The sequence below is a fragment of the Leopardus geoffroyi genome, chromosome C3 (assembly GCF_018350155.1).
Source record: "Leopardus geoffroyi isolate Oge1 chromosome C3, O.geoffroyi_Oge1_pat1.0, whole genome shotgun sequence".
NCBI classification, from domain to species: domain Eukaryota; kingdom Metazoa; phylum Chordata; class Mammalia; order Carnivora; family Felidae; genus Leopardus; species Leopardus geoffroyi.
The window spans coordinates 12,338,753-12,361,601 of record NC_059338.1 but is presented as its reverse complement, the minus strand read 5'-3'; the positions used below and the strand labels follow the sequence as shown (position 1 = coordinate 12,361,601).

The following is a 22,849-nucleotide window of genomic DNA, read 5'->3' as shown; positions in this document are numbered from 1 at the left end:
GAGTTCGAGCCCCACGCTGAATGTAGAGATTACTTAAGGTAAAGAAAGAGTGTAAACCCTGGGGCAAAAATATCATCGACTAGAGCCATATCCATAAAAGTCAATATTTACCTCATTTTTTGTTGTTTCTACCTTGGTCTTTTCCTTTGACCCAGATGTTGGCATTTCCTTAGTATGTCCATCTGGAATGTATATCAAAACACATGGGGCTTCTTTGCAGCTATAGGGGCTAAAGAGAAAATAGAGGGTCAAAAAAAGTTTATTTGAACAAGAGTATCTGACATCAATTAAAACTGAATTCCTCGATTAATTCAATGGTACCGTCTATGTTAATGTTTTTCAAAGTATAAACAGTCCATTCTCTTATTATTCAAATCAGAAGCTCTTCAGAGTAGTTTAAAACCAATAAATACACAAATAAAAATTTGCAGTTCTAAGTGCATGCTTCCAATTTAAGAACTTTTTATAGATATAAACATGCTAACTCCTGGACAAAAGCTACTCTGTCACCAGAAATGGCACTAGTGGCTGCTAATGGTCTCATTCTTGATTTAGAGCAAGTGCGTCTATGTACCACACCTAATCTGCTTATAAACAAGAATTTCTGTAAAACATTTATAAGAATTTCTCAATTCTGAAAGTACAGTAATTAGCAAGATCCACTGTCCCTGAGACTATTCATAAGCAAATGATTTCTTCAAATTTTGTAGGAAAAACAAAAAGAATTCAGTAACAATAGGGTCCTGTATCTCTGCAATGTTTTTAAATAGTCTTATTGAGATATTATTATAAATCAGCCTTCGAAAGTACACAATTCAATGATTATATGAAACTCTGCAACATCACCACCCTCTAACTTTAAAACATCTACATCACCCCAAAAAGAAATCCTGTGCCCTTTAGCTACCACTTCCTGGTCCCCCATGCCTCTAGCATCTGGCAGCGACTAATTTGTTTCTATGGATTTGTCTATTCTGGTATTTTGTTTAAATGGAGTCCCACAATACGTGGTCGGCTGTGACCAGCTTCTTTCACTTAGCGTATGTTTAAAGGTTCGTGCACGCTACTGCATGAAGGGTACCTCATTATTGTTTAGGACTGAATAATGCTCCCTTGTATGAACATACCACATTTTGTTTATCCATTCATCAGCTGAGGAACATCTGGGTTATTTGTAACTTTTAGCTATTACGAATGAGGCTACTCTGAGCGTTCCTGTCAAAGTTTTTTATGAACACGTTATTATTTTTCTGGAGTACACAGGCAGGAGGAAATTGCTGGCTCAAATGCTAACTCTATGTTTAACTTTTTGAGGAATTGCCACAGTTTCCAAAGTGACCAGATCATCTTAAAATTCATAATCCTATCAGCAGTGCATGAGGGTTCCAATTTTTCCACATCCTCCACCACTTGTTATTGTCGGTCTTTTTGACTATAGTCATCCCAGTGGGTGTGGAGTGACGCCTCATTATGGTATTGATTTGCATTTACCTAATGACTGATGATACTGAGCATCTTTTTGTATGCTGACTGACCATTTGTATATCCACTTTGGAGAAGTATCTATTCAAGTCCTTTGCCCATTTTTAATCTGTTTTTATGAGTTGTAAGAATTCTTCATTTATTCTGTAAACAAGTCCCTTATCAGATACACGTGTAAACATTTTTCTCCCATTCTGTGGGTTTTTTCAGTTCCTTGGTGGTATCCTTCGAAGCACAAAATTTTTTAATTTTGATGTAGTCCAATTTATGTATATTTTCTTCGGTTGCTTGTGCTTTGTTTAAGAAAGCAATGCTAAGGTACAAAGACTTACACTTAATGTTTCTCCTAAGTGGTTTATAGTTTTAGCTTTGATATTTAGTTCTTTGATTCATACTTAATTTTTGTAGATGGAGTGAGGTCCAACTTCACTCTTTTGCATGTGACCATCCAACTGATCCGGCACATTTGTTTAAACTTGGCAATTTTTTCAGACTAAGTTAAGAACCTACTCTGCTCGGGGCATTACTCTAATTGTAGTACCGTCACCACCCACACCACTACCACCATCATCACTAAATGTGTGACAAGGGTTAGTAGGTACCAGGCACTGTACCACACTGTTTACATGTATGATGTTATATGACTGAACGCAATGTGGCATTAAGGAAAAAAAAAAAAAGTATCTGTCCCTGATGAATGAATTCCAGTAGCGGAAACAAGACAGATTCAATAGCGTGTGATAAACACTCTAAAGAGGAAAAGTGCTAGATACTATGGAGATACATAGGTTGGGTGCCTATCCAGACCAGAGCTCTGGGAGAAGTAACATCTGAAAGGTTACCCAGATGAAGAAAAAGCAGGGCCGTTCCAGCAAAAGGCAGGACAGGAGGTTCAAAAGCATTTGATGCCTTTGGAAAGCTCCAAGCTATCCAGTATCTTGAACAGAATGGATACGTGAGAGGGTAATTACAAAAGATATGGCTCAGGGGGGTGGAGAGGCCACAACATAAAAAAATCCTACAAGTCACACTAAGAAGTTTAGATTTTACCCTGAAATCGAGAAGAGTTTTTAAGCAGGGGGGAAATGTGATAAAATTGTTATTTTGAAATTTTTAGAATTGGGCCCATGTGAAAAGTGGATTAGAAATGGACAGAACTGGAGGCAGGGACGCTACTTTAGAAGCTGTTTTGGTAATCAAGAAGAAATGCCAGGGGAGGGGTGGGGAGGGGCGTGCAGGGGCGGAAGGGCTGACACAGCAGAGCAGGGGCCACACAGAGATAGCCTAGACTGGCAGTGCAAGCACTAGAGTTTACCAACTGGAGTGAGGGGATGAAGGAGCAGAGCAGAGATGGTACTAAGGATCTCGGGATTTTGAAGATACGGAGTTTGACGTATCTATTCAAGGATGTCTAAAAGGCATCAGATTCCCAAGTGTAGCACTCAAGAGAAAGGTCTGATCACGCAACAGATGACAATGAAAAAACAGCAGAGACCAAAAAGAAAACCGAAAGGAACACGGACAAAAATTTAGAAACTAAAAGTTTTCCTAATAATCCCCTTAGTTCACAGTTTAAAAAGCAACACAGGGAGGGGCACCTGGGTGGCTCAGTGGGTTGAGCATCATACTTCTGTGCTCACTGCTCAGAGCCTGGAGCCTGCTTCGGATTGTGTCTCTCTCTGCCCTTCCCCCACTTGTGCTCTGTGTCTCTCTCAAAAATAAATAAACATCAAAAAAAAATTTTTTTAATAAAAAAATAAAATAAAGAGAAACACAGGGGCACCTGGGTGGCTCAGTCGGTTAAGCATCTGACTCTTGATTTCAGCTCAGGTCATGATCTCATGTTTTGTGAGTTCAAGCCTGGATGGGGATTCACTCTAACAGCACAGAGCCTGCTTGGGCCTCTCTCTCTCTCCTCTCTCTCTGCCCCTTCCTCAGTTCATGCTTTTTCTCTCAAAATAAATATTTTTTTAAAAAACTAAAAAAAAGAAAATACACTATGAAAAAAGAGGTAAGAGTGATAATTTTCACCCAAAGGTAAGATATGATGAAACTTTTTTGTTTATACTTGGACTCCATGAAGATGAATTATAAGATGGTTTAATTTTAGAAATGAATAATTTGTTATTAGTAATTACTGTTTCAAAGTTACCCCTTATTACTATAAAGCCTGAAATACTAAATATAAAAAAAACAAATCGGACCAAATAGAGAATTATCAGGGACAGTACTTAAGTAGAAACTTGATTTTTAAAATATTATTTACTGTAAGAACTTTAAGCATTTTCATTTAAACGCTCAAAGACAGGCGTGCCTAGGTAGCTCAGTCAGTTGAGCATCTGACTCTTGATTTTGGCTCAGGTCATGATCCCAGGGTTGTGGGATTGAGCCCACCACTGGGCTCCATGCTGAGCAGGTAGCCTGCTTAAGATTCTCTTTCTCTCTGCCTCTACCCCTTTTTCCTGCTCACATGCTCTAAAATAAAAAAATTTATAAAAAATTTTTTAATTAAAAATTAAAAAATAAATAAACGCTTAACTACATTTACTTACCTAACAGGTTCGTATGGTTGATCACAAATAAAGAACCCTCTTCTCTGGAGTTGTATAATGTCTCCTTTTTTCAAATCCTTCAGGCAGGGATCCCCCAGCATTAGTTCCTCATGCTGTAAAGAGGACAGAAGACGAAAATACACCTTCTCAGAAATCAGAGCACTCAAAAGAACTCTACAGTACAAGCTGTTTTTCCAGAGGCTATTTTCAACAAATATGTTAAAAGCTTTACTACTTAAGCAGACACCGTGAAACAGTGAAGAATTAAACAATTACATTTATTGTATTTTCAAAAGTCAAAATCTATAAATTGACGAATTTCAGAAAACCTCTCAACTAACTTGATTGGTGTCCCTGAAGATATATAAGTAAGTTTCCCACCATAGGTAGGAGCCACAGTGCAAAAAGCACACTCAGACCTGGCTGAAACTCACGGCAGCCCTCAGCACTTAGGCACAAGGGCTCTGCCTGTCCTCAGGCAACTTACTCACCTTCAGTGTGCTTCAGCTTCTATCTTCCGTAAAATGGAAACATCACCCTTTTACATCTTTTCATTTTAATAAAATTTTACAGATCTTTTCTCCATTTTGTTTGAAAACCAAGTACTTAAAAGTACTTTTTAAAAATTCTTAAAAAAAAAAAAAAAAAAAAAAAAAAGCTTATATGACAGGGAAAAAAGAAATACGATTTCTTTCAGGGGTCTACCTTACTGTTCTTGTTGACATACTGCTTAAAGTCTTCATCTTTTCCTAGCACAGGCTTTGTGATCAAGTGCTCATAAGTGACACAGACTGCCGGGACGGGAAGAGCTTGCGTGGTCTCTGCAAGCCAAGTGATCTTAGTGGTTTTCTTATAGTCTTTGTTCTCCAAATTCAATTTTGCATCAAGAGACACAATTTTTCCATCTGCATTTCTAGATGTAAGATTGAAAAGTGTTTAGAGAAAACAAACCATAATTGCCATGAATGCATTATTTTGTTCTGCGATCTGTAATAAATGGCTAGAAATTTTCTTTGGAAGAGTGTCAAACATGTATTTGAATGTCTAATATTTGATGAAAAACAAGAATATTTTTACAAATTTTAAGGTCACCAGCACCAAGTATTAAAAAAATGTAAAGAATTTTAAAACATGTAACAATTACTTGAAATCATATGCAATGACTGGACAATTAAGATTTCTGAGTTCACATAAACTAATTTTACTAGCATGCTATGTTCCATTTACATAATCTTAAGAACTGACAAGTGTAGCACACTATAATAACTGGACAGTAGCACAGTCATCACAAAATAATTTTAAAGCAGATTTTAGGATAAAGATTATGTTACATATACAAATTCTGTCCAAAGGGTCCCTCCCGCAGGCAAACTGTATAATGAGAATTAATGACAAAAAGGGACCCTGTAAGCATTAGAACTCTTTTTTTATATTCAGATGTAGTAATTTTCAACATCACAAGCAAAACATATCCCAATAACCAATTAATTAATTGGAACACATGGAAAAGAAATTTGTTATGTGTCCAGAATTGGCAGTTTCTACACCTGAGCAAGTTAACCAGTTGGGAAAATGAATGAGTCGAAATTAGGTAATTTTTAATAATGAAGAAACTTAAGAATTTCCTTTCACATTTATTTGAAAATAGATGAAAAGTTCTTACTTGTTTATTTTAATAATGTTGATGTTGCCCCAATTTATGAAGGTAACCATCTCACCCTCTGATAATGTCTCTGCATCAGCACCTTCAATGAAAACTTTAGGACTGTACCACACTGGCTTTAAGCCAACATCAGGATTCTGATTAAAAAAAATAAGAGTGTTGATTGAAACAACTTCTTGAACCCAGCATGCAGACTTATATATTCATTCATTTTATTCTTTAACCAAATGTATTACCTATGCTAGTCCAAATCCCAGCTCTATGACAATGAGTAAGCCATCTGACCAATAATGCTAAGGGGAGTCAGAGGAAGTGACCTGTCCCTCTAAACTTACTTCCAGCCTAAAATTCTTTGTTTTTCAGAGCTAAGCCCATATTATTTGTCCTTGGTGTCCCTCCAAACAGAATCTGCTTTGCTATCCTCAGAATGTCACTAAAGCTTTTTCAGCAAAGGAGAAAATAAAGTCAGTCCTGATCAGTGACTACAGAGTATTACAGGACAACAGATGTCCCCACAGCAGGAAACTGTGGACCTTTCATATTTTAAAAAACAAATTTTAACAAGTATTATATTTGCATACAGATAAATTTTCTGCCTTGTCAGAAAATGTGTTATGTAAAGAAGAAAAAAGACCTAAGGAATAAAAAGAATGCTGTGTTAACTTTCAGTTGTTTCACTTCAAGAGAAAGAAGTATAAGAAGATCCTTTGAAATAAATCTTACACAGCATGTGTTTAATAACTGTTCAATGAAAGTACCAATACATCTGAGAAAAATTAGTATATTGTATCAAGCTTTATTCTGCTGGGCTCAGAACAGAATGCTAACAGGCTAAATCTATAACACTTTGTGAGGGTAATAATAATGAAAATTCCACATATCAAACTGAGTAATCCAGTCATCATTTAAAGTGTACTTCCAAATCAATTAGTTCCTAACTTATTACTTTCCTTTATCACTTACTCTATTAACTAAGCTATCTGAATACATTTAACCATCATTTTAAAAGCAGCAGCACCCTTAAAAAGTTTTATCCTCACCATTCAAATTTCAAAACATTCACTTAGCTTCACAATTAAGCTAACAGTAGTAGGTGATCTATCAGATACTACCACTCACTGGGCTGAACCAATCAGATGTAAGATAAAGGCAAAGCCAAATCAATAACAGACACACACACTTTCCACATCTTATCAGGAATCTCCTGATAAGTCAAATCTTGGGGCGCCTGGGTGGCGCAGTCGGTTAAGTGTCCGACTTCAGCCAGGTCACGATCTCGCAGTCCGTGAGTTCGAGCCCCGCGTCGGGCTCTGGGCTGATGGCTCAGAGCCTGGAGCCTGTTTCCGATTCTGTGTCTCCCTCTCTCTCTGCCCCTCCCCCGTTCATGCTCTGTCTCTCTCTGTCCCAAAAATAAATAAACGTTGAAAAAAAAAAAAATTAAAAAAAAAAAGTCAAATCTTTAAAGTTAAAAATAGCCAATGTCATAGAAAGGCAATCATATTAAGGCTGCATCTTAGAAAATCCATAGCTCTTCATGATGCATATTGTTATACGTGAGTGAGTCTGTGAATGTAACGTAATTATGAGTAAGGCTATGAGGGTAGTGAATCGGTCTATGAATCTCCATCACACAATGAAGGTATTTATAGACAACCCCCAAAGCTAGAATACATGGACCTATTTTTGCTTCATGACTGTCAACCAAGCAGTCATAACTATCTAAGACAACAACCATGCTTTAACTTAAGAGGAATTCCCCACTATCTACATTTAAGATTTATATTCTCTCTTTGCTGATACTTTCTACAACAGAGTAAATGATACTGTGATAGATCCTGGACTAAAATCGTGATTCAAAGGGCACTTGGCTGACTCCGTTGGTAAAGCATGTGACTCTTCATCTCAGGGTCATGAGTTGAAGCCCCTTGTTGGGTGTGGAGTCACTGGGTGTAGAGACTACTTTTAAAAAAAATGTGATTAATATTACTAGGTCTAATGTTTGGCTTCAGGACAAAGAAAGGTAATGATGAATAACCTCGTTAACAGCGAATGCACCTCATCTTCCCTATAAAGATAAGAGCATGAATTGTAATACCTCATCTTTCAAAATGACTCCAGAAAGATAAATTTTATTTATATACTTCCATACTATCTCTACAGAATAAGAAAAAGAGGCACAGAGGGTAGTAGTTCTCTGAGAGGTGTTGTGGATTATTACTAGAATAATTTTCTTCAGCAGGAAACCCACAAAAATATTTACTTCAATTAGTATCAACCCCTAACAAATAAGGTTGAATAGAAAATGATCCCCAAACCACACTATTACCACTAAGCCACATTGTCCCCTCTTTAATCCTGCTCCTTCTGAGAATAACATTGGTGGAAGTGAAGGTGACCTTTGGGTGTTTGGCTACTTCCTTCATCTCCTCCTGAGCCTCAGGGACATTCACCGGAATCACTTCTTTCTTCAGTAATGCAACATATCGTGGAGCCACCGGGTCAATAACCTGCAACAAATGCACCCTCGTTTTAAAACATTCAGACATTTTAAAAACTTCATAAATAAATAATAGCACAGGAATACTAACTGGCTTTCTTTGTTACTGCATTTACTAATTTTTTGGTTTACCTGCTAAGTCTTCTAATATTTAACTGTCAAGTAGAAAGAAAGAAAAAAAAACAATCATGAAATTTAGAGTTCCTTTCCAAGAATTAACTACTAACAGGTAAAAAAGAAACCAATTAGTTAAAGCAAAATACTTCTTTTGAAAGTCATGTTTTACTCTGGTATAAGAAGGTGAGGAAAAATTATCCTGTGGGGTTATGTATCAATCCTACAGGTAAATGTGTTACATAATTTTGTATTGTTGGAAAAGTCCATTTTGAAAGAATATAGATATATGTGTTTTAGTACCGTTTTTAGCGTTTGGCAACACAACACCATCAAAAGCAAAATAGCATTAGGTCACTATAATAAGGCAATTCTATAAATCTTAGTATAAACAAGACATTTCTACTGGTCTGCAAGCCATATATACAGGGAACGCTGTGTTCCCAGTACTCAGCAAGGGCCTGGCACACACAGGTAATGAACAAGCATTTGCGGGCTAACTGAACAAATGGTCGTGCTCCCGAGGCTCTAAACTAACTCCACCTCCAAAACATGAGTAGCCTGCCCTTCTAGGTCTGATGTCTTTTCTTCATTTCACTGTTCAAAATTTAAAATGATCCATGATGACCACATATAACAGCAGTGTTTAGACACTAAACAAAGCGTATGGAAGAAAATGTAGATAGAGGCATGTGTAGAGTCAAACAGCTAAGTAGAAGGATGCAGGAAATAGTGGTATGGCTAATTAAACTTGGCTGTTTGGTTTGTTTTGTATTAACTTTGTTGTTGCCACTGTTGGGTTGGTTTTTGTTTGCTTTGAGACTATTTTTCGGCTTCTGAAAATTATGAGTGACTCGAAACATCCTTAGAGAGTCCCTCAAAGAAACTAGAAAAGCTACTGAACTTCCCCTTGTCTGCTACTCCTAATGGCTTATATTCCACGTCGGTAGTAGATCAACACCAGCCTCTCTATTATTTCATTTTTTGCTTCCCTGAGTTAGCTTACAGGTCATTCTTACTCGTTTGGGATTTCTTCATTCAGCTACAACTGGGCTAGAATGATCCAAGATTTAATTAGTGACTACTCAGTTCAGTATTTAAGCCAGGAAGACAGATGAAATTTCTTTAAAGTTACAACCAGACAAGCCAACCTGACAAGTCAGTTTCCTCAACTGATGAAAGGAGTAGAAGACAGCCTCCCACAGCTGACTACCTGAGACGCTCACTCAGGGCACTGGCCGGCACTGTACTTGGGCCACTCGACACTAAAAGATTATCAAGGTAATGGTTTGAAGTAAAGTCTAGGAATCTATATATTTTTTAAGTTTATTTATTTTGAGACAGAGCGTGAGCAGGGGAGGGACAGAGAGAATCCCAAGCAGGCTCTGCATCATCAGCACGAGCCTGACACGGGGTTCAAACTCACGAGCCGTGAGACCGTGACCTGAGCCGAAGTCAAGAGTCAGACACTCGACCGACTGAGCCACCCAGGCACCTCTAGAAATCTATTTTTAATAAGCATTCCATAGATGGTCAGGATCAGACAAGTTTGGGAAATCTTGGATTAAAAGATTTAAGTCTTTTACAGCTCTAAAATTATAGTTTTATTTATCTAAAGGTTTGTAATTCTAAAACTTTCTGGATCAAATTACTCTAAAGGGTCCCAGGAATTTCAAGGAGTTGCTCTAGCAGACACCATTGAGTGGGGGAAGGACAGGCCTCGGACTGGGCAGAAGAGGACTCCAGAACCCTTGACACACTTCAACCAGGACACCCTTTCACTGACTGGGGTTTACTTGAAAGTTGTTCATTTCAAGAAAGACTCTGCTTGTTTTGGGTTGAAGAGGGAAGTCTTTACATAAATTTTCTAGCTAGGAGCACATGAGGGTAAAGATGAGATTTGGGGAAAAAACTATTATATTATCATACCACTGAAATACTAACACAGATTTTAAAATTAAAGCACTAAATAAAATTTGATGGAAGTAAATACTATTCTGAAATGAACACCTTAATAAAGCTTGTGACTCTTCTGCTTTGACTGAAGACTTCAAACCTTAACATGTAAAACCAAGAAGGAAGTTAGAGAGGAGGTGGTGAAATGTCTATCAGTAATAAGGTAGATCATTTAATGGAAATGGATTCTATTTAGTTATTCTGTATTAGTTTCCTTCTGAGATGAAAAGTCAGGCTAAGAAAATACAGATTATCGTAGTTGCAGAGGGATACTAAGATTATTACCACCCCACATGTCACTGTCTCCTTCATCCATTTCTCCTCTCTTCTCTTTACTATATATACCACACTCTGTAAGTAAAGCTCTTTCCCCAAAGGAGAATGTATTTAAAGAGTTCCAGCTAATCCAGAGTTAATCCACTTGTCTTTTAGCAGGAGATGCTTTAACAGAAATGCTAAGTTACTAAGAGTGGGAGAGTGTCCAAAGAATGACATTTTCTCTGTCCTTAATAACTGCTTCACAATGCCAGAGCATTAAATTTAGTTCACGGATGCTTCACTTACATTTTATTTGCAGAACTTGGAAAAAAAGAACAAGCCACAAAAAAATAAAGCAGTGATCAGACTGAATATGACATGAGCCCTAAATAAGAGATCTGTACCGCAAGGGTCAGAGAGAATGGCAAAGTGAAGGACATGTGGGAAGATGTCAGGAAGGCCAGCAGTAGAAACAAAAAGGTACATATCAGAACAACTTCATTTTTACTACCAATCAAAAATTTTTTAGCCATGCTATGTGTTTAACATGGTGCTTGATGATTAGGGATCCCACAGATGTATGGATAAACAAAGTAGACTGAAAAATACTCACCTACCTTCACTTCCTCCCACATCCCCACTAAAGAGACATAAAGGATTTTTTTTATTTGTTTAAAGGTACAAACCCAGAAAAATTAGTGTAACTGGAGAGGAGATAACAACAACAAAATGCTGGAATCTGGAGACCATGTGGAAACATCCCCTCTCTGCAACTGCCTCTCCCCCAGCCCCACTGAAGAATGGAAGATTACTCTAGAAGGAGCGTGTCCAGATCCTTCCTGATACCAGATACCAGAAAGAGCTGAAGGGGAGGGTTCTGCACGAGGGGATTAAGTGAACGTATGACACCACACAGGCCGCACCAGTCTGCTCAGTTCAGCTCCAAAGCCGAGAGCAGCGAAGCCTTCACACTTCAGGCACGTAACTGAAAGAAACCCTCTGGAAAAACTGCCTAATCCAAGAAGTGAGATATAAAGTTACTGACACAGAGGCTGTCCAACTAACTGACTCAGCCAGGTCATCCTACAGTGAGTCTCAGCTGAAGGTCCAACTCTTCCCTTCAGGGCTTCTAACTGCTCCCTTAGTCCTCCATGTTACACGTGCAGACGACCAAGATTAACCAGACATCAGAGATGCCTCTGATATGCCTTTAACAGGAAAGAATAAGCCTAAAGAAACAATCTGCAGGAAAGAGATATCATGAGAAAAATACTCCTAGTGATGTTAGCATTCTAAGCAGGAACAGAACAAGAAGCAGAGAATAAAAAAGGAATCTTAGAGATATGATACATAAATGAAAACCTCAACAGAAGGGTAGGAAGACAGAGTCAAGCAGATCTAGCGGAAAGCAAAGGCCAAAGAGAGAAAATAAAATTAGAGGACCAGTCTAGGAGGCCCAACATCTGCTCAAGAAGAGTTCCAGAGAGAAGAAAACATAGTAGAGAAAAAATAAAGCATTCAAGAAAATTTCTCAGAACTGAAGGAATGAGTTTCCAAACTAGAAGCCACATGTTCTTCTGATGGATAGGGATGAAAACAGACCCCCAGCACAGCACATAACCATGAAATTTTTTAAGTGAAAAAAAAGTCAGGCGCCTGGATGGTTCAGTGGGTTAAGCATCCAACTTCAGCTCCGCTGATGATCTCACAGTTCATGGGTTCAAGCCCTGCACCGGGGCTAAGAACACAGAGCCTGCTTCAGATACTCTTTCTCCCTCTCTCTCTGCCCCTCCCTCACTTGCACTCTCTCTCTCTCTCTCTCTCTCAAAAATAAACAAACATTAAAAAAATAATAATTAAAAAAAAAAGGCCATATACAAGGTCTCAAAAATCTTCATCCCTTGCCCCCTTCTCAGGGAGCTACCAAAGGATGGAGTACAGCAAAGCAAGAGAGTAATAAAAAGAGAAGGGAGATCCAAGAACCAGAGGATCCATCACAGAACAAACACAAAGGGGATTCCGGGACGATGATGACTGACCTCAGAAGACTGCTTGCTGTGCTTCAGAAGCTAATGGGCCCTAATCTAGATCAGAAGGGAGTAGTGCAGAAGGCTCTGGAAGAGATGTCTCCACAATGAAACTGAAAGTATACTGAGGCATAAGAACATCTTGTTAGGAAATTTAGATAACTTGCAGAAAGCTGCAGACAGAATTAGAAAACTAAACAAATGAGGGGGAAAACAAAACAATCAGCTACAAGAAAGCCAACAAGATAATAAGAAAAAGTAAGAGACCCACATCCCTGCTTTCCACCGTAGGAAGTCAAATAAGGATGCCTGAAATTAAAAAAAAAAAAAAATCAAGTATGAACACACATCTTATTTAGAGATACAGGCAAGAAAAATACCAAAAGAATTACCCAAAAGAGCTGAAAGTGATTTCTCTAGAGGGAGAAAATGTAAGAACAGAAGACAGGAAAATCTGCTGTTCACTTTAACAGACCCTACAGAACTCTCTAACCATCATGAAATATATAGTTCATACAATTGAACTAAGTGCACATGTATGATTTTATTAGAACTGAAAACCTGTAAAATTTGGTTTATTAATGAAAAGTACTCCAAATTAACTTTACCTATAAATTCTACTTGTACTTATTATTAGTAACTGCAGCAACAGAAAGAACCAATTAGTTCCGTTATGTATCAAAAAACACACAAGACTAAATAAAACAAATTCAAGACACATGCGAGACAAGCAAGTATTTCTTGAGGCAAGGCATCAGCACAATCAAGCAGCAATAAGAAAAAAAAAATTACAGAACACAATCACAGAGACTATAGTTTAAAACATGGCATTTTAATGATTTGCCTTATTATAGTGTCTAAGTATCTGCTTCCAATTAGTAATTAATAATGTCCATATGCAGTATTCCTTGACTTTAAGAAATAGTTAAAAAAATAAAAGCTAGATTCAGTTAAGACACAGTGAACCTTCAATACAACTCAATGAAACATACAACTTTAAAACTCTGTCCTCTCAGTACACAAGGGAACAGGAGAATGGAGTTAGCCCAATCTTCCCTTTGCCACTAAGAAAACTAGAGGACATGTTTTTTTGAAACTAGGAATAATGCATTTTCAATGGATTTGTATAAGCAAGTCTTTTATATAAATGTGATTGTGCTTCAAGGCTGTATAACATCTCAGGTTATAACATGTATGCTAAAAGCTATGTGCTAAGTAAGGCAGATAAAAGCATTAGGTAATACCTTCTTACAGAGAGCTCGCAGCTTGAAAGCAGAAAAATGAAATGCAGTGTTCATAAAAGATTGAACGAAAAAACTGTTACCGTTCCCCACTAACTCCAAGTTTGTTTGTTTTAATCATGGTTACTTGCTTGGTATAGCTAATAGGCTTAATGCTCTTTTTATGTTTAAGAAAGGAAAACATTCCATTTTCCTGAAGGTCTGCAAAATGACAACATCCTTCACAAAATTTTCTCTACAATGAACACATTAATGAATTCCACACATACTACATTATTCAGGAGTTAGGCATGAGAAAGGAGGACCAAGAGTCAAAACATGTACCTTTTTATTAAATGCCCAAATTTTGTCCCATTCCATGTTCACCACTGAACGTGAAGAGCCCTAGAAAAACAATAAATAAAACGATTTAAAGGTCAAGAAGTGTCCATTAGAATATTTAATTAAAGCTATGCATGTTAGAAAAGAAAACACCCAATAAATACTGTTGACTTCCACTGGGATATAAAACTGAGTATGCACGAACCAATCCAGTTGCCCTGAACAGCCACAGTCAAGAGCACGTATTTCAACAGGTAAGCATACCATGGCTGCCTCTGTCCCACTCCAGCTTAAGGGTTTAGGACATTCTCAATTTTCCACTATTAGAAACATACTCCTTAAAAAAAAAAAAAAAAGTCCTACACTTACATTAGAAGGAACAAATAAGGAACAGAATGGACAGAAATAACAGAGACTAAAGGGGTATTAATGAGACACGTAAAAACACCAGAAGCCGGAAAACAAAGCGTAGGTCACCTGAGCAGCAATAAACTGTTTCAGCCCTTCGACAGTCATCCCTCTTCTGAGCACACCACGAACTGTGGGAAATCGGGGGTCATCCCTGGGAAAGAAGGAAATGTTCAGTTACCAAGGAGAACTCTTTAATGTATAATCACAAGGAGTACAAAATGCCTTAATGAATAATAAACTATAAACAGCTTGTGAAAAGACTTGTGACTAACAGTTGCTTGTAAGAACTGGGTTCCCGTGAGCCCTCGTTCATGGAAGAGCAAAACTGCTTTCTGGTCAAATACTGCTCAGTAAAATAAATGTACTAGAAAGACTAAAGTACATATCAAAAAGACACAAAGGTGACATCTTCAAATACAGAAAATCCATACACTAAGACATTCTTATTTGCTTTTTATTTTACAATATCCATGGTCTCTATTCTATACATGACCATGAAAATCAGAGAAGAGATGGTCTCATGTCATCCACGTATGAATATACTTCACAAAGCCCTTTGGGTTATAAAAAAATATACACATTTGGGTTATAAAAAATATACACACTGCTTATTAATATTCTGCAGAAATTTGCACACTTTAGTAAGTTTGCAATAAAACCCTTTGCCTGGAGCCCAACATTTGCCTTTTGTCAAATATAGCTTCACAATAAACCAATATAAAATACATCTTATTCAACAGATAATACTTAATACATACTGTCACTATTATGTGATGCCAACAGAAACTACTGTATACATTCTTATTTAGATAAAAAATATTCTTGACTTATCAGCATGGTAACCCATCTGAACAGGTTTTGTTTACACAGATACATGGCTACAAGGTGACTTTAATTTTCATACTCTTCTTCCTCATAGAAATCCCATATAGGTTATTAATATGCTACCGAGATTTGCAAACTTTTCCTAGGTGCTGAATCCTCTGGGCAACCAACTGCTCCACAAGGTGGATCTTCACCACCAAGGCAGAGACCATTTATGTCTTTGCTTCAACTCAGGGCATTTTGGTCTTCATGGGACCCAGCTGAAAAGAAAAGCCTCAGAGCCTCAGCAGTGTGGAGAGTGGTAACCAGATCTACAAAGGACCAGAGTCACAACTATTTTTCTAAACAATGCTGAGATTTGCAGAGGCTGTGCCCTTGTGTGTTTCATTCCCATGCACCAGGGTCCACAATGGGCACTCTGTGTTTGTAGCATGAAAATAAAGGGGAGGGGGAGGGGACCCGATGCACTGGATGGAATAAAGACAAGGACCAAAAACCCTAGAGACCCACCCATTCCACCTCTTCCCATTCATCCTCCCCACCACTCAAAAGTTTTAAAATCACTGATATACCACGTTCTTACTTCCTCTCAATTCTAAGTAACAGTAAACATACCATCCGTCTACCAATCCTTCATTGACAAACCATGTGAGTTTTCTCTTGGATAGCACTGTGTTGTTGAGATTTAATCGACTATATTCCCAAATATACGGCTTTCTTATGCCTAAGGCTTCAATAATCCAATAAAACTGTTCATCTCTGTCATGGTATTCTGTTGTTCTCAGGGCATGTGTAACACCTTCAATACTGTCTACTATGGGGCAGGCAAAATCATATGTCGGATACACACTGGAAAAAAAGAATATTTTTAAAAGCAAAATAAAGCATTTTACCCTTTCCATATTAGATCATGCATTATAAACAGCAACAGTAATTTGAAATAATTCCTTACAAGTTAGGAATTTCTTAAAAATAATAGGTTTTACAACCCATAATATTATCAAAGCATATCAAAACATCAGTCTTTGAGGAAAATAAATCAGTTAACCCACTCAATATTCAAACCAATTCACAGCAAATTCCACAATCACATTTCTGTAATGGCCAATGTATACCATGGTAGAAAACAATAAGCAATATACATACAGTTGACCTTGAACAACACAAATTGGAACTATATGGGTCCACTTACACATGAATTTTTATAAATACAATACAGCACTATAAATGTATTCTCTCTTCCTTACGATTTTCTTAACAACATTTTCTTTTCTCTGACTTATTTAAGAGCACAATATATATTACATATAACAAACAAAATATGTGTTAATTGTGTTATCAGTAAGGCTTCTGGTCAATAGGAGGCTATTAATAGTCAAGTTTTTGGGGAATCCAAAGTTATATACAGATTTCTGACTGCACAACCCCCGCTCAAGAGTCAACTGTACTTAATAATTCAAGGGAAATTTTAGCTTTCCAATATCTTAATTAATCCCACACTCAAGTAAATCCTTATGCTTAATCTCCTGTAATTAAATGAATTCAAGAACAAAGCATTTCCTTCTCTGACAAGTAAAAGGGAAGAAAACTAAGTTAATTAAAATTCTATTTAAGATGGAATAGTCTTAAAAACAATTCCTGATTAATATAATGTACATAATGCACAAGTACTTTTAATTTGAATTTTAAAAAATATGCCGTATTATGCCTTCTAATTTTTAGGCTACAACTTCATTAAACTTCTACTTCATTATGCTTAGCAATTATTTCATACTGAAAATGCACATCCAAATTAACTTTTCCAATGTATTCAAAGTATTTGCCTAGTAAAATGAGTAAGCACCGTTAAAAATGACACTTATTAAAAAAAAAAAAAAAAAACAACGAAAGATTTGTGTATACATGTGTAACCACACCCATAATGTGTTTGTCTACATACGGACACACAGATCTATACCCACAAGTTTAAAGTCACATTAGCTAAACAGGTTATCATTTACATTCACTAATCTCTCCAGAAGTTATGATTCAGTATTTACCTATAGTGGGTTTCTTCAAAGTATAAAAAAAATATATTCTATGGTTGCTTTATATGGTAAATTAATGGAGAAGGGGAACCCATTTAAAGAAAAAGAATCTTTTAACTGAAGACCCACTTAGAAAACTAATCAAAACTAGAAAAAAAGAACCCACATATTTTCTTATAATGCTCACATTTCTGTAAAGTTTCAAGTCTACCACCTTTTTTTTTTTTTGTGAATCAACTTATGCCCAGCAGAATCCAAGTTTATAAGAGGAAGAAAAAGATCTCCTAAAGATACACACCACAATACACCTAATCGATACGTAAAAAGCAACTTTAGGCAAACTGAAGGACCTTAAGGAAGTACCTTAGAAACAACCTAGTATAACCTTAATCAATAGGTGAGTAAACAGCCCAAGAGATTAGGTTACATGCTTTACCAAAAGCAGTTATTAATCTATGAGTGAACAAAGATCCAGGTCTCTTGACTATTCTGCATCTACTCTGAGTGTAGAGTCAATCAAAGTGAAATCACAGTAGGCTGCCTAGCATAATGAAAGAGATAACACCTACTTGTATTTATTTCCAGTTCTTGGATGCGGCTGAATTTTACAGCGATAAAGCGTTGGGTCTCTCATACATCCATTGTTACTACTCATGTCGATTTTTGCTCTCAGACAACAGGACTGACCAAACTGGCTCCCTTTTTTCATTTCTTCCCACATTTGTAGATTCTTCTCAATAGCTGTAAGATTAATTATATTACAGTTTATCTAATATATTACTAACCTAGTTGAACTGAAATTATTTTAATAGTTTACTTTTCTATTATAAGCACACTCCCCTAGTTTAAAAATACCATAACTGTATGTATGTAGAGAATGAGTTGTCAATAGAAACGAACGTGGCCTCTTAAAAATAAATATACAAATTAAAAAAAATAAAATAAAAAATAAATTAAAATACCATCATAGTTCCAATACGTGGTACGAAGAGTAAATGCATCATTTTTTTTTTTTCAACGTTTATTTATTTTTGGGACAGAGAGAGACAGAGCATGAACGGGGGAGGGGCAGAGAGAGAGGGAGACACAGAATCGGAAACAGGCTCCAGGCTCTGAGCCATCAGCCCAGAGCCTGACGCGGGACTCGAACTCACGGACCGCGAGATCGTGACCTGGCTGAAGTCGGACGCTTAACCGACTGCGCCACCCAGGCGCCCCTAAATGCATCATTTTTTATGAAGAAGTCTCACAAAAAACACTTAGGAAAAGTGCTCTATGAATATGTTTTTAGAAGTCAAAGCAATACATTTCACTTATATAGTACTCATTAAGGGTAAGAGACCTGGGGCACCTAGGTGGCTCAGTCAGTTCATTGTCCTACTTCAGCTCAGGTCATGACTCTTGGTTCACGAGTTTGAGCTCCGCATCGGGCTCTGTGCTAATAGAGTCTGGAGCCTGCTTCAGATTTTGTGTCTCCCTCTGTCTCTGCCCCTCCCCTGCTCGTACTCTGTCTCTCTTCCAAAACTAAATAAAAATTTTTTTCCACTGAGATAAATAAATAAAAGTAAGGGTAAGAGACGAAACATGAGACTTGAAGGTTTTTCTCGCCCTGTGTTTCCCACTTGCCGATCAAGGCACAGCTAGCCAGCCCCTGAGCGTCTCAAATTTAATTCTGCTTTTGAAGCATAAGCATTCTGTTCCTCTGCCTCCTCATGCTCAGGGGACAGACCAGACTGGCCTGATCCACAGTGCCCACAGGCATCAGTGATACAGCCTGTGCCCATGTAAAGAACATGACGTGGGCTGTGAGCCTGAGTCCATGGGCTACCAGAAAGCACTGTCAGTCATTCCAGTGGAAAACAGGAGACTCTTGGATCAAAAAAAAAAAAAGAGAGAGAGATCACAGAAAACAATGATACAAATTTCATCCCAGAAAATTCTGTCCCAAGTAGCTATGGTTCTATCTTGTGAAAATACTGAAAACCTGCCCCATGCAGGTAAGAAAGAACTATTAAACAATGACTCTCTGTGGAACCTCCTGAAGATATGACGGACACTTTGTCCTCAAAAAAAATCAAATGAGTCTAAAAATACAGTTGTTAACTATTTTTGAAAATGTTAGGGAAACCTCAAAAAGGGGAAAAAAAACACTTTTTAACAATTTGACAACAATTCACTATACACTTCCCAAATGTGACATTATGGCAACATAAATGCAGAATAAAAACAGCCCCAATCAGTAGCTCAGGAGACAAGTAATGAATAAGAAATATGCTTTTTCGTTAAGTGATATCTCAGAGGTATAGAGTTGTACTAACTAAGCTTACATGTTACATTCACATGCTGAAAAGAAGATTCAGGTACTAATAACATGATCACTGAACCTCTTAGAAAGGCTAAGTATTTAAATTGGGAGAACTACAAAGAATTGCAGAAGTACTCACTGCAATGGAATGAACGCAATGCAAAGGACCAAGTGCAGCGAGACACTATGGGCACAACTACGGGCACACACACTTCACATGTAGTTGTGACACCAAGAAAGTAGTAACAATGTAAAGATGATAACGAAAGAAAAAAAGAAATCTGTGATGAACGTATGGATCACATTCCCAAATGGGTCTCAAACCAGCATCTTTCACAGAAATCTTGTTCTACTAAAGAAGTAGAACACAAGACCGCCAATTAAAACATAAGACATTAAATGAGCCTTACAGTTTTTTCTATGCTTGGATTCTATCCTCTGCTCACGTTCTGCTTTCATCTGCTCAGCAGGAGTATCATCCACATAAGCCTTCCCTTCCTGAATTAGCTTCTCTGCGTATTTCATTATAGTTTCAAAATGATCCGAGGTATAAGTAAATTGATCTGGTTTGATATGCAACATTGCAACATCCTCCAAGATAACCTGCAAAGAGAATCCAAAATAACCATCAACTTATCTTTTGCATTTTCTTGTGTATTTTCAATCCTTGATACTGCATTTGGGCAAATGTAATAACACACCATCAGTCAAAAAAAAAAAAAAAAAAAAAAAAAAGCCTGAAAATGGTTGTACAAGTTGTATATTAGGTCAGAAAAGAAAAAAAAAAAAAGATAATCATTATACTAGTCTCCAAATTTTCAGCTGAGAAAGCTGATTTCATGATGGAGCTTTCCATTTACTCTGGAAAACTGGTTATTATTGGTCATACCGACAATCATTTGCCCTCTCTTTGAACATATTGCAGTGCTTCTGAACAAAGAGGATAGAAGAGGCCAAGAAACCTCCCCATTTTCCGATACCTACTTGGTGTTTGTTTCATTCACACACTTACAATTATATGACAGAAAGGAAACCTGTCTCTAGTGACCAATTCATTTAAGAAATTGGTACTTATAGGAAAACATAGCACTTTGGTAAAATTGTACAATTGAGGAAGAAAACAGTAAGTGGAAGTTTTTTGCTATAGGAGCTCAATATTGCTTGCCTTAGGTCTCAGACACAGAATAGACAGATGAGGGAAAAAGGCAGCTATGAGAACAAACTTCATTTATTTTCTTACCATGAAGGTATCCAGTCACCCTCTAATTTTAATTAACTTTTCTGACAAAGGGTCATCACTACACCTTTAATTACCTTCTCAAAATCTTCCTTTTCTTTTTCGGGATTTGTGTCATCAAATCTCATGATCAGTTTCCCTTTAAAGTTAACCTGGTAGTGCTGGTTCAGAAGAGCAGCTTTTGCATGCCCAATGTGTAAGTAACTAAAACAAAAACATTTCACAAAGAAACTCATTAACATGTTTTACCTAAATACTTGAACTTAACCTTCCTGAGGAGATGAGAACTAAACAAAAATCCTTCTAGTTGGTACTCCCGTCATAGTTTATTTTCTAACAAGAAAGTACTGATAGAAAAGCTGACCCTCACAGGAAGAAAAAGACACTACAACATTTATAAAGTCATCACAAGAAACAATTTCACATGGAACATCTCACAAAGAGACAAGTGATTTACTCACGTTACCACCTTAAGAGAATCTTTTTCTTTTTTACAGAGGAAATGAGTGGTCGTTTAGTTAGGGGAAAACTGCTTCCTGGAAAACGGTGTCCAGGGCTACACGGGAGTGCGTCTACACAGAGACCTGACTCTGCGGTGGACAGAGCACCCACCTCGTGCACGCCAGCGAGAGGCGCCTCTGAGATCGCCACCGCCACATGCTAACTCGTGGACGGACACGCGGGAATCGGGAAGCTGCAGAAGAGCCACTTATTCTCAAGGCTTCGATTTTCTCAAAAGCCAAAATACAAGGATTTCAACTAAAGGACTTTACAGGTCTCATCCAGGACCAACGCTCCATGAATCGCAATCTGTGAAAATACTATTCTGTTCCTATGGGCAGTTGGCAATTACAAAGAATAAAATGTATCACAGGCCCTGTTGATATAATATGTCACCATTTCCCTTGATCAGTGAAGTGGGTAAAAAGCAGTATCTTGTACCACTAACGATGAAAATACACTTTCCTGGGCAGCAAACAGGGCATGAAGTGAGGAAGTTTAATAATCCGCTCTCACGAACTTTTATTAGGTGCCACTGACAACGGTAGCCACCGTCCCCCTGTGCTAGTCTCCTAGTTTCTCGCCCACCTCTGATCTCAGCTGGGGTCAACAGGGGAGAGGAAAATACAATTCCTTGCATGTCTTCACACCAGTTTTTAAATCTATCCATGTTTTAGAAATTCACGCAGCATTCTAGATCAATGATTCAATGTTAAGAAGGATTTATATGCACCAGTTAATGCAGACAAGTACAAAGCAATGCATTTACGGCTATTCAAAACTTTCTATATAAAATAAAAGGCTGTCACTGGTATCCCAGATGAGATTTTAAGACAGAAAAAGGACATTAGTTAAAAACTAATGAAATCAGGGGCGCCTGGGTGGCGCAGTCGGTTGGGCGTCCGACTTCAGCCAGGTCACGATCTCGCGGTCCGTGAGTTCGAGCCCCGCGTCGGGCTCTGGGCTGATGGCTCAGAGCCTGGAGCCTGTTTCCGATTCTGTGTCTCCCTCTCTCTCTGCCCCTCCCCCGTTCATGCTCTGTCTCTCTCTGTCCCAAAAATAAATAAACGTTGAAAAAAAAAATTTAAAAAAAAAAAAAAAAAAAAAAAAAAAAAAAAAACTAATGAAATCCAAAAAAAGGTATGGAGTTTAGGTGTTAATAGTAATATACTGATATCGGTTCACCACTTGTGACAATGGTACCTTAGAGTAATGTAAGATGTTAAGATCGTGGACAGCTGGGTACGGTATATGTGGGAACTTTCTGTACTATCTTTGCTACATTTCTGTAAATCTAAAACTATGCTAAAATAAAAGGTTTACCGAAAGTAAAATAAAACAAAGGACCGTGAGTTCCAAGAAAGAAACAGAAACACCTACTGCAGTTTTCATGGAAAGTGTTATACTTGTATCATGTTATACGTATCATTAA

General features: G+C 37.5%; 1 protein-coding gene across 3 annotated transcripts in view; it reads right to left on the bottom strand.

Annotated features, from left to right (window-relative positions):
• EPRS1 (glutamyl-prolyl-tRNA synthetase 1) overlaps window positions 1-22,849 on the bottom strand; it is a 73,360-nt gene that overhangs the window by 35,480 nt on the left and 15,031 nt on the right. Inside the window, exons 7-18 of one of the 3 annotated variants that reach the window (XM_045455737.1) lie at window positions 20,994-21,120; window positions 20,090-20,282; window positions 17,944-18,115; window positions 15,963-16,196; window positions 14,589-14,673; window positions 14,115-14,174; window positions 13,794-13,814; window positions 8,094-8,204; window positions 5,698-5,834; window positions 4,740-4,947; window positions 4,035-4,147; window positions 112-229 (exon numbers count right to left, since the gene is read on the bottom strand). In XM_045455737.1, the coding sequence (XP_045311693.1) occupies window positions 112-229; window positions 4,035-4,147; window positions 4,740-4,947; window positions 5,698-5,834; window positions 8,094-8,204; window positions 13,794-13,814; window positions 14,115-14,174; window positions 14,589-14,673; window positions 15,963-16,196; window positions 17,944-18,115; window positions 20,090-20,282; window positions 20,994-21,120 (1,579 nt within the window). The remainder of the gene's footprint in view (window positions 1-111; window positions 230-4,034; window positions 4,148-4,739; window positions 4,948-5,697; window positions 5,835-8,093; window positions 8,205-13,793; window positions 13,815-14,114; window positions 14,175-14,588; window positions 14,674-15,962; window positions 16,197-17,943; window positions 18,116-20,089; window positions 20,283-20,993; window positions 21,121-22,849) is intronic. The other 2 variants (XM_045455738.1, XM_045455739.1) reach the window with 2 other exon arrangements.